Source organism: Vidua chalybeata, chromosome 4 (genome assembly GCF_026979565.1).
Source record: "Vidua chalybeata isolate OUT-0048 chromosome 4, bVidCha1 merged haplotype, whole genome shotgun sequence".
Taxonomy (NCBI): Eukaryota; Metazoa; Chordata; class Aves; order Passeriformes; family Viduidae; genus Vidua; species Vidua chalybeata.
The window spans coordinates 47,094,292-47,106,815 of record NC_071533.1 but is presented as its reverse complement, the minus strand read 5'-3'; the positions used below and the strand labels follow the sequence as shown (position 1 = coordinate 47,106,815).

At 43.9% G+C, this 12,524-nt stretch overlaps 1 protein-coding gene across 2 annotated transcripts in view; it reads left to right on the top strand.

Annotated features, from left to right (window-relative positions):
* The first annotated feature begins 7,164 nt into the window (after positions 1-7,164).
* SLAIN2 (SLAIN motif family member 2) overlaps positions 7,165-12,524 on the top strand; it is a 34,743-nt gene continuing 29,383 nt past the window's right edge. The window contains exon 1 of one of the 2 annotated variants that reach the window (XM_053941846.1): positions 7,165-7,856. In XM_053941846.1, coding sequence (XP_053797821.1) covers positions 7,372-7,856 — 485 coding nt within the window. In that variant the 5' untranslated portion in view covers positions 7,165-7,371. The remainder of the gene's footprint in view (positions 7,857-12,524) is intronic. The other variant, XM_053941847.1, reaches the window with a different exon arrangement.

Below are 12,524 nucleotides of genomic sequence, written 5' to 3'. Positions count from 1 at the left end.
ATTTGAGCAGCAGGAGACAACAGAGGGAATGTTTTACTCAGTCCTATGAATTATTTGTTATTTTACCACTGTTGGGTAAAATCAGCCCTCATTCCATATATTAAAAAATTACCATACAAGAGTCCAAAAGAAAAGCATCATGACACTGCATTAAATAATACTGGTCTTGAAGAAAAGAAGATCAGTAAGTGTTGGGACTTATTACACCATAGGAATTACTTCATGGCATCCTCCAAATACAGGGAACTTCTTCCACTGTGGAACGTGCAGGGCGTCCTCTCCAAGTGCTCCCAAAATGTGGGCAGGAAAATGTCAGTGCAGAGGCCAGAGCACACACACACACACACACACCTGTGCTGCCTCCCCACTGCACAGGCATGGCAAGAGCTGTCCCACTACACATTTGTACCCTCTCTGAGCCAGCTCCTCAGGAGTGAGCCCTGAGCCACCAAAGCCATGGCTGAGGTCTCTTGACCTCAAGACCTCTGAAAGACGGTGGCAAGAGTCCTGCTGCACCATCTTCTCCCTGGGAACGCTCTGGTGATGTGCTGAGACTCAGGCACAGCGTGGTGTCACTAGATGGCGATGGATACCTTCGATACTGTGCAAAATAGCCAAAAGCTTTCTTAGAAGAGAACAGGGAAGAGAAAAAAAAAAAAAAAGACCAGAAGTTGCATTATACAGTGATATGCCACATCTCAAATAACATATTCTCGTTTTCTCTCTGGACTCAAGTACCAATGTAGTATCCCAGGCTTCTTTGGTAATTCTTTTGTTTGCATACAGTATTTTGGTTACTCATGGTCACACATCTTCCTTTCTTGATTGCAAATCTTAATTATGTTTGTCACCATTAGCATACTGTCTTCAGACAGAAACAGAGCCTTGTTAAATACAAGCCATTAACAAATCTAGCATAAACCTAATTTAATTGCAAAGTGAATACCCTCTCTCTCCTATTCAGTAACACATTTTTCTTCAAATCTAAGCAAAAAGACATTTAAAACATACTAGCTTTTCCAGTATGCAGCATTTCAAACTTCCAAAACATTCGAAAATTGCTGACTTTCCAATTACTTTGCATTCTGAAGATTTGGAGCTTTCTCATGCTAAAAAAAAGTGCAGAGGGGAAATTGTTTTAAAAACTTCTCAAGTGCAATGAAGTCTTTTTCCTTCCAGCATTGGCCTGTTAATAAAGCCATGTTGGAAGAGTTCTCAGCAAATTTAGGAACTTTTTTTTTAATGACAGAACAGAAGGTTGCTTCATATGGGTGGAGACATGCAAGGTTTCACTCACCGTTACCCAAGTCATTAAAATCACTGCACTCACAACTGAACATAAATCATGAATCTTCTTGACAACAGAAAATCCTTTCCCAATGTCCTGAGTCACCACAATGTCAATTCAATTTCAATGTCACCACAGCATTTAAAGTATGTTGAGCTCAGCAGTTTTTTAAAAAGCAACTAAGTTATTTCCAAGTGATTGATAAACATGAAATACTGGTGGTTAACTCCATGACAAAACTGAATTTGCCTTTTTCTTTCTTTCTTTCTTTCTTTCTTTCTTTCTTTCTTTCTTTCTTTCTTTCTTTCTTCCTTTCTTCTTTCTTTCTTTCTTTCTTTCTTTCCTTTCTTTCTTTCTTTCTTTCTTCTTTCTTTCTTTCTTTCTTCTTTCTTTCTTTCTTTCTTTCTTTCTTTCTTTCTTTCTTTCTTTCTTTCTTTCTTTCTTTCTTTCTTTCTTTCTTTCTTTCTTTCTTTCTTTCTTTCTTTCCTGCCTTGCCTTGCCTTGCCTTGCCTTGCCTTGCCTTGCCTTGCCTTGCCTTGCCTTGCCTTCCTGGATGTTGTTTTAAGATTTGCCAAGGTCCTTCCTCTACCTTAATAAGCTTGTTTGTTGTTGAACTTGCAGATGTTTTTGTTGTTTCTCCCACACATCACCCAGAGTGAATCAAATAACATTCCCCTAAATCCACCGAGCAGAGCAGGGCAGAACAGGTGTCTGCAGTGATCCAAGCCCAAAAGACGGTGGTCAGTAGCACAAAGTCTAACTGGGGGTCAGTGCCTAACATTGTACCCTACAGGCCAGAGCTGGATCCAGTCCTGTTCAATGTCTCCAATAATGACCTGGATGATGAGGGTGGGAGTACCCTCAGCAGGTTTACTGATGACACCACCCTGGGGGGAGGAGCTGATAGATACACCAGAGGGTCATGCTGCCATCCAGAGGGTCCTCAGCTGGCTGGAGAACTTCATAAGCTTCGTCCAGGAGAAATGCAAAGTCCTGCAGCTGGGGAGGAACAACTCCCTGCACCAGTATCTGCTGAGGGCCACCCAGCTGGAAAGCAGCTTGGCAGAAAAGGGACTGGGGGTCCTGGTGGACACCAAGTCAGAGACGAGCCAACAAGTCCTTGCTGTGAAGAAGGTGAGTGGCTCCTGGTCTGATTCAGACAAAGTATTGCCAGCAGGCTGAGGGATGACTATTCCCTCCTTACTCAGAAAGCCACATCCGGAGTCCTGTGTCCAGTTCTGGGCTCCCCTGTACAAGGGAGAACTAGACATTGCAGAGACAGTCTGGCAAAGGGCTGCAAAAATGAAGGGACTGGAGCCTTCCTCTAAATCAGGAAAGACTGAGAGCTCAGACTGTTTATTGCAGAAAAGTAGGGTGTGTGGATCTTACTAGTGCATATAAACGCCTGAAGGGAGTGTGCCAAGAGAAGAGAGACAGCCTATCTCCAGCGACAGGGCCAGAGGCATTGGGCACAAACTGAAACACAGGAGGCTCCATCTGAACATCAGGAAACTTTTTTTTTTACTCTGAGGGTGACTGTGCACTGGCACAGGATGCCCAGCAAGGTTGTGGAGTCTCCATGCTTAGGCATAGTCAAAAGCCATCTGGACACAGTTGAACAGGTGGCTTTGCTTGAGCAGGAGGCTTGAACCAGATGACCTCCAGGTCCCTTCCAACCTCAGCCACTCTGCAATTTTGTGAAATGAAATATTTATTACAATGCTTAACTGTGATGATAATACTTGAAAAGGATCATCAGTACCCTAATTATAAAAAAGTTTGAAGTACATACATTTCCTAGCCACATGGTATGCCATGAATATCAGCCTCTTTAGGAATCTGGTTGTCCAGTATTTTAGAATTGCTCTGGCTGCAGAGCACAAAATACATGTTTAAAGATGGTTGTGGTCAAAATGTTAACATCTTTTTTTTTCTGTGCAGAAAAAGAACAGGCATATAAATTCATGCCAAAGAGCTACATTTTCTACTTGATGATATCAAAAATAAATGTACTTTCAGTAGCAGAATCTGGCTGGAATTTTGCCTGCCCTTCAGGCAGACTTGTAACTTGGTAAGGAGACTGATGTACTGATCGTGGATCTATCATCCATGATACTGTCAGCAGAAAACACTTTAAAAAAATTATTTATAAAGACTTTTAAAGTGTATTTATGCACAGCTCACTGCTGTTTAAATTTTTTAGGGGATGGGTACTGAAGATGTGTGCAGAGACACTGACTGCATTTTTTAGTCTCCAAACTCCAATCTAAAGGGCTAAACTTGTCTCACCACTGATGATCCTGATATACTCAGACGTACCTTTTATAAATAACTGAAGTTACAATGTTGGTTCTTTTAGTGGAACCAGGGTAACAGTTCTGACTTTAATTTTGAAACTGACATATTATGACAGGAACATGCTTCTTCCACTCTATTCAATGTCTGCACATGCCATATATTATAATGATAAACAATATTTTATATTTTGTCAAAGGTTTAGCTAAACACTGCCTAACACAAACATGTGTGGGCCTGTTGAACACCTCTTTTGAGAAGCCTGGCAGGTAACAACCCTTCTGCAGGAGAATAAAAAAAGCTGCATAAAAACCAGTCCGGTTTTCCAGGCATCAAGTTAAATATTTACAACAAATGTTAACTTCCCAGCTTGCATCTGCCCATCTTCATGTACTATTCCCCCTGAGGGATTGTCCTCCCAGGTGACAAGTGAAATCAAGGTTTCAAAGTCAGATTCTAACAGTTTTGACAGATGTAAAGACAAATATTCAGCAAATCACCGCTGTGAGAAACTAACCATAGGGCTGTCCATGCTAGAGAGTTCAAAGGTCAGCAAAACAAGGCTCCTGGTGGCCTTTTTCTAGGAGCCACTCATCAGAAGGAGGTGTGTTGAATTATTTGAATGACATGACAGCTTGCACAGACTTCCTTTCCTTTGGAGAGACTGCTCCTCATTTCCTTTCATCTCGTGAGTTTAGAACCTGCCCCAAGTCAGACAAGAGAAGCACCCATGCATGTCCTGAGATCTGGAAAATAGTGCTGTGGAAAGGCTGCTCTATTCCTCCCTCTCTGTGAAAAGGGAAAACACAGTGTGGGTGCAATCACAGCTGTTCACAAAAAACTCTGCAACAGATCTAATTTCACACGCAAAGGAATTTCTCTTGCTCTTGTGATGCAGTGGAAAGGTTTCATTTTTGTGGCATTACTATCAATTAATACTATTTCTGTGTAACCACCCAGGGGCCTCTGCTTGGGTGCGGTCTCACATCTGGCCAGTGCAAGCCTGGAATCTGAGGAACAAGAAGGTTGTGGAAGCCTATTATTGACCTGATATTTCATAGGAAGCTTATGGACCAAGCCTTGCTGCTCTTCAGTTCCCAGCACATGAGAAGGGCACTCACAGCACAAGAATGAATGAGAAAGCAGAACCATGGTTGTTGCTATTCAAAGCACAGTCTATGGTGACTATCAAGCAGTGACTCCCTTCCTTCACTTCTACTCCTCTTACTCTTTGTAAAAATAGCAGATGATTCAGCAGTTCTGAAACTTTTTTCTACAACTTTTTTTCTCACTTTCCTCCCGCTTTGTCTGCACACACTTGCAGGGAGTGTATCTTGTGAGGAGAAAAAATTGCTACAGCTGCTGGCACCAAAGTAATGGTGTCAGCAGGGGACAGAAGGTTGGAGTAGGAAATCTGGGGGACAAACAGACCATTAAATGAACTGGGGGAAGAGGAAGGGAGAAGGAAGAAGAAGTAGAGGAGATGAGGAGGAAGAGGAGTAGAACAGGATGCAGGCAGTGCATTGACAACTAAAGAGCTCTCAGAGCTGCCCCATTACCTAACAGAGGAGACCCCTAAACATGACAGAATCACCAGGAACAGCTGCAGTTTTGGCAGCAGCTCCCAGAAGCCTGGGTCTCTTTGTGGTCCTGGTCCTCCTCTGCACTGCCTGTCTGCATCTCCTGGCAGAGCCCTTTGTCACAGCCCCACTTCACACTCTGCCACACTCCCAGTTCCAGCCACCAGTCCTATCCTGATCCCAGTAGCTGCATTATAGAAAGGATTAAACTCCTTCTGTTGCTACCATAAAAACATGAATTAATTCAACTGACTGAGGGTTTCTCATGTCACTGATGTTTGGCCTGAGGGTAGCTATAGAAGAATAAAGAAGTTATATTGTGTGGTCCTGGTATAAATGTTCTAATTTGGAATAAACTTCCCTGCATAGTTAAGACCAACCAACCACTGAATCGTCAGCAGTCTCACTGTAAGTATCAGAGTAATGGAAGAACCTTAATCTAATCTGATCTAATCTAACCTAACCTTTATCTAATAGTTTTCCTGGCCTTTTGGAGGACTGTAAGTTCTGTTGATAAGTAACTGTTCTCACAGAATATATCTGGATTCCCTTAAGGCACTTGACTTTGTACCATAAGGACATAAAGAACGAGCTGGATTTATAAACTGACTTACAGACCAGTCTCTAAGGAGTTATGATAGTCATTAACGTGGTGCCAGTGAGCAGAGTGCCAAAGGTCTCAGCTCATGGGCCAAAAGTGCTTAGTAGTTTTATAGCTGTGAGAATTATACAAAATCTGTGGCAAAATCTGCTGATAAGAAGTTTGTTTCACTTGCAGATGACGAAGACATTGCCACAAGAGTAATTAAATTGCTTTGTTGAAAGATCGCAGCCCTGATGTATTTTGATACAGTTAAAACACTTAACGTGATAATTGTTTTGGGAAAACAATGACATAAATTGCATGTATGGATCAAAGGCCTGGATTCTGGTGAGAAGCTAACAGTAACAATGTAAAACCACCCCAGAATAAACCCTCAAATAATACTGTACATACAGAGAATGTAATCTTGGAATGTATAAGGGGAGAGTGTTGTGTAAGGCAAGGAAGTGACCCAGTCTCGTAAGAATGCTGTAAACTCATGCTTGGCAGTCTCAACACGCCAGCAGTCCATGCACCAACACAACCTGATTGTGTGGCATTAAATGCCCCTAAACTTTGCAACTTCTCAGCACATCTCGCAGGTCTGAGCAACCCAGTCTTATCTTCCTTTTTCCCTTCTTGAGCCTGGTAAAAACTGCTCACAGCAGTACCATCCCCTGCAGACTCCAGCCATCCTCTGGCCCACTTGCAGGTGTTCTTCCTCTCCTAAGCTATAGCAGGCTCCAAAATTAAGCTGGTGAGTAGATGGAACATGAGAAGAGGGAAAAAATTGGGAAGGGATGGCACTAAGGACACTGTCTCTCAGTGGCTCAGGGAATGGAGACACAGAGCATCCCCACAATGCCAGCAGATGAAATTTGGAGACAATTTGTCACAAGACACAAAACATCCCAAGAAATAGGACAGGAGGCAATGGGCAGAAAGCAATGCACAGAAAGTTCCACCTGAATATGAAAAACTTCTTTACTGGAACACATTCGTGTGTCCTGAGCTCTAGAATGACCATGCTTGAGCTGGGAGTTTGGACCAGATCAACAACTGTGGTCCCTTCCTACATTATCCAGTCTGTGATTCTGTGACAAATCCCCAAGCCCCACTAATTCCTTACACCTAAAGGTGTAAGTTTTGTTATGGAAGGCAAAATCACCACAACCTTTAAATGAATATTTAAATGAATATGCATGTATTTATACAAAATGTAGACTCAAAGTATGTTCAGTTCAAACGTCCGTCGTACACAGTAGGCCCAACACTATCACCTAGGCCTTGGACCACGGGCACGCCTTATATTCTTTAGAGGTTTTGAACGGTTTTGGAAGGTATTCCGGGCCATCCCGTACAACTCCTGTCTGGGACCTGTGATGCCCAAGATACGGGAGGCAAGCCCAGGCCAGGCTCCCTCAGGAGCGAGCCTACCGCAAGAGCCCCTCGGACGGCCCCAAGCGGGGCTGAGTCACAGCCTCCCGCTGCCGGGGCCGCCGCCACGCTCGGCCACGGCACGCCGTGCCGAGCCGTGCCACGCCGTGCCGTGCCACTCCGAGCCGCGCAGAGAGAAGGCGGCGCGAGTGCCGGCGGTTCCGGCGGCAGAGCCGGGAGGCGGTGACATGGCGGTGGCGGATGTGCGTCCTGCGCCCCGCCCCGGCCCTGCCCCGCCGCCGGCCGCCCGGCCGCGTAGACGGGGCGGCGCGGCCGCCTCTCCCCGCGCAGCCGCCGCTCTGCCGGCGGCCGCCATGGAGGATGTGGGCTCGGGCGTGAACGCGGACGCGGAGGTGCGGAAGCTTCAGGAGCTGGTGAAGAAGCTAGAGAAGCAGAATGAACAGCTTCGCAGCCGCCACGGCGCCCTGCCCGCCGCCCCCGCCAGCCCCAAGCGCCTGCCGAGCGCCGGGCCCTCCTCGCCGCCCCCCGCCGCCTCCCCGTCGCCCGACGGCCGCTTTCTTGGCCCCAGGGCCGCCGCCCGGCGTTCGCTCCCCGAGGAGCCCGGCGGTGGCGATGGGGGCAGCGGCGGCAATGGCCTCCTGGACGACGCGGCGGTGCTCAGGCCGGAGGAGCTGGAGCGGCTGGCCGGCTGCGATGAGGACGAGACCGGCTGGTGAGGAGGCGGCCGGGGTGGGGATGGAGCGGGGGCGGGTTGGTGAGGAGGCGGGCAGGACTCCGCGTTCCCCTGCTCTCGCCGTGGCTGGGGGGGAAGGGGCTCTTTCCAGGCTTGTGCCTGATGTCGGAGGGGGTCTCGGGGCTTTGTGTACGGAGGCAGACTCGCCCTCGCGACTGGGTGAAGGGCCTCATGAGCTATGCGAGACGTACCGAAGCCTGCCGGGGAAGGGTGTTTCGCTTTCTGCACACGGCGTTGGAGCTCCCTGGAGGCCGCGGCTCTGCGCTGCCGCCCGGCCGCGGTGGGAGCGTTATTTCGGGGCACTCGGACACCGAGCGGGCTCCAGTGCTGCCGCAGAACCAGCCGTCAGTGTTTTCGGGAGCGCAGGCGGTGGGGAGACGTTGGGACACTTGTGAGAAATTTATAGGGTAGTTCAGAATTAGCCCACAGGTACTGTTAGACTTCAGACATGCATCAGGCATCTTTTATGCCTCGATTTCTTTCAGCTGTAAAGATGGCAAAGGTAACACTTTTTCATCTCATAAACGTGTTGCCCTTAGGTGTTCTAATTTATTGCTAATGATGTAGTAGGATCACAGTTTCCCTTAGGTGGTTCCTCATTATAAATGGACTGCTTACCCTGCTGCTCCAGCAGAAACAGCTGCAGGTGGCTGTTTGCCTTGTCATTATTTCACTTGGATGAGCTTCCACTGAGAATCAAGAAGACCTGCTCTCTCCAAACATCACACTGTCTCCAGCTGTCGTTTTGAAGTTTCCTATGACAGTTGTTGAGGGGCAGCCTCTGAGCTGCAGGACAGATAGTGGGGAGGAGCACCGTGTCAACATCATGTCAACAGAGGAGTGCAAGGGAAGCATGTACAAGGACAAAAAGTGTAGCGCAGGCAAACTGTCTTGCAGAAGAACTGATTGTGGGTCCATCTACAAAGGTCTCTGGGAGTAAACATGGAGACAAATTTACAAAACAAACAAAAATGTCTTTCAGAGTTAGAAACGCCTTTAAAAATGCTGGAATGATTCCATGCATGAGCAATGTTTTAGTTGCTCAGGGAGGAGACAGTGTGTGCACTTCCTTGGCAAAGTCATTTGCCTGACATTCAGCCTGATCCACTGGAGAAGTATGAGAGCATAAGTTTATTCTCATCCAACACTAAATTAACACAAGGCATCACCTCCCAGAAGATGAGTCTGTGCAAGGCAGCTACTCTTTATTTCTCACTTTATGCCTTGTAATCTACAAGGGCCTACAGCCCTTGATGGAAATAGAATCTGGTAAATTTGCACAGCAAGTTTGGAGTGGGATGGCCAAATTTGTAAATGTCATGAATTCTAGTGACAATAGATCTTACTGTTTTGTACATTCATTCTAAATGAATGTGGCATAATGAATCTCTTAGGTGAAAGTGAACATCCTGACAGAGTGTGTGGTGACAGTGGCGTGTGTTTTTGTTGACACAGTTCTGGACACTCACAGGCAGCTGTATCGTTTGCTGAGCACTGCCCTTGCTGGTGTCAGGTGTTTGGCTGCCAGTTATTGAGGCACTGTCATGTTTCTGTGCAAGTTCTAGCACTCAAAAACCAGCAAAACCTACAGGCAGTCTTTAGCACATCTTCATTCCTTTACTAATATTTTGGCAACTATAATGCTGAAGTGTTTAGCAGCTAATGTTCAGTCTCAGGCATGGGACACTGACTGAGACACAAATGCATGAAACAAAAAAAGCAATTGTAAAAATTTTCTAATTGTCATGCATATCACAAAATATGGATATGTAGTTATTAAAAAAAGTGTTTTCCTGCTGTAGTTTAATATGCAATTAATGATAAACATAGTTTGGCTAGATTGATGATTTTTTGTTCCAAAGTGCTTAATAGAAGTGGAAATTAAGCTCTTGGAATTTCTAAACACCTCCTAATTCAACTGTTGAGAAACTAAATAGTCCAACCCCTTTTATTTTCCTATGAAGGTAAGATGCCTTTGTATTTATGCATTTGATTAATGGAGGTTATTGCTCTTAATGAAGTTTGAAATTTACAGAGGGCTGATGGAGCAATCTAAAAGAAACAAGCCTGTGAAGATAGGAGGGGCTGGTGTGAATAAGTGGATTTCCCTTAAACTGTTTCATAAAGATCCTGCTCCTAAGGCCTTGGTTATGCAAGGTCACTCATAAAATAATTTAATCAACTGAAAGAGTGAATGTATTCAATGACATTTAAGTCTCATATGAACTCTTTGAGGTTCAAATGGATTGGATCACCACTGCTTAACCCAAAATCCTGTTTAAAATATGGGATTATACACTGTCAAAATCAAATACCTCTTAGCAGCTGAGGACACCTCTTGTGGAACCAAACTAAATTTAAATCATTGTTTGTTCATAAAAAATTGATTCATTGCCTGTTTTGCTTGTCTACACATAGAAGTTAAGATTTGTCTTTACTTTTGATTTCAAAAAGACCTTGCTGTGGGCAATAATAGGTGGTAAAGGGTGCTGGTTATCGCTGTTCTTTTCTGTTTTGTGTAATACAGACATTCTCATACCCTATTATGAAATTGTCTGCAGTTTTGTCATGGCAGAATAAATATTTTTCTTAACTGTTAAAATTACATTGTTTTACATTTAATGCTCACATGAGATTAGTGGCTGTGAATTTAAGACGGAAGACTTGATACTGTGATTGAAATTGATACCAGAATGTGACATGTTTCTTTAACATTCTTTAAATGTTGTTGAGCAACATTGTAGAGTTGATCAACTTATTTTTAGCTTTTAAAATGCATTTAGATAAGTACACAGAAGTGTAAAGTGAAAAAGTAAGGAGAAGGTGCAACTATCAAACAAGCAAAGGAACTTTGACATTGCTGTTTTAATATCAGCATTAGCTATTAAAACATCCATACAGTATTAGTGAATTTTGGGATTGTTTCTATTCTTACTTGGTTGTTTTTCTTCTCTGTGATTAGTTAAATCCAGATTCGCTTCAAGTTTTAAACATTTTTGCATGAGACAATCTTCAAATTATGTGGTAAATTATTAAAAATATTTCAGTGAATTTAGATTGAGTTTCTTTGTCCATATGCTTCTGAATAATGTTTAATGTGCTGAAACTTCCTTCCTGATAAGGTCCTGAAGGTTGCAGATGGGCACATCTGTATTTGCACACTGTACTGAGCTCTGCACCGACTCATGGAGACTTTGCTTTAAGCCTGCTGATTATTTCCTCCAGTTATCAGTGACTTCCATAATCTACTCTGTGGGTGTTCCTATTTAGCTGTTCTTGAACCAGATTGCATCAAATTTAATTTTTTTCAAGTTCAGTCTGAATGTGATTTTTTTTTACTAATTAATTGAATAGACAATAGGCAGAAGGGGTGACCGGAGTGGAGAAATCTTCAGAGAAGTGGTGTGCACCTCCTTGCCTGACTTGCTGGGTAAGGTTGGGTGTGGATGTGCAGCACGTTGGAGAAATCTGGATAACAGTGTGCAGGGTGGCTTGCCATGCTGCTTTTAAAAAGAGTTTATTGGGTCTTGAGTTTATTGCAGGATAAGTGTGCACATGTGGGCAATTACTGTAGATTAGTTACTGTGCTGTGAACCCACTGTTACTTCCTTTATGGTAACTTGTTACACGGTCACTCAAGCTAAGCTTTCTGAGAAGTTTTGTTTCAAATGTGAGCAAAGCATGCAGTGCTTTTCTTCAAAATTGACTTGCAGCATGTACATAAGAGAGTATAGAGCTTGCTGTGTGTTTATTCTGTACATGCAATTGCTCAGCAAACTTCAGAACAGTTGTGTCCTCTTTAAATGACAGTGCTATAAAAACTAGCCTAGCACCCATGTTTTCATATCAGCATAAAGTCTCCTTGGTAGGGTTAAAACAGCTGACAGTTGACTCACCTCATTTACAAACAAAAGGCAGTTCTTGTGTATTTAAAACTAAATTATTGGGGTTTTTTACTAACTGAATAGCTAAAAGTAATCGTTTCAGTGGTTTTTAAGACCTCGGTTTGGTTGTGTATCCTGACTAGCTAAAATGGAAGGCACGTACTTTTACTATTATACCCGCTCTCATTCAGCAGCTATTTCGAATTTGCACCTGTTTATACTAGTGTCAGTTTCCGTGCTAGCCATCCATTATCGTTACTTGGCCAAGGGCCTGTTTGAGGTGCGTGATTGCCATCTGTAATGACTGTCTTCCGTCTCGTGTTGCTTGGTGTCCCTTGAGCACTAGCATTGGTTTGGAATCCTGGTTTGCCATAGTGAGCTGGTAAAGTATACCGTGACTATTTTAGGATAGAGCTCCACCTGAATGAAATCCCATTGCTGAAATTACATTGTAGCATTTCCTGTTCAACTGTTAAATTTTGTTGTATTAATGTGGTTTAGGCCCCTTGGAAGCCAGACAGATTCTGATCAATTTCTGTTTTGTGGTGTAAGTAGAAGAGAAATTGCCGGTTTTCATTTTGTGGCAGATAAAAAGTCAATTTGATTTAAAGTTTTTGGGGTTTAACCAAATTCAGATAACGTCTTCACAAACTAGGAAGACAATATGAAAAGAAGCATGTAATAAAAGCAAGGGTTATGGAGGTTGCCAGTTTTATCATGAAAAACAACTGGTAACATTAAATAATACTCAGTTTGATTATTG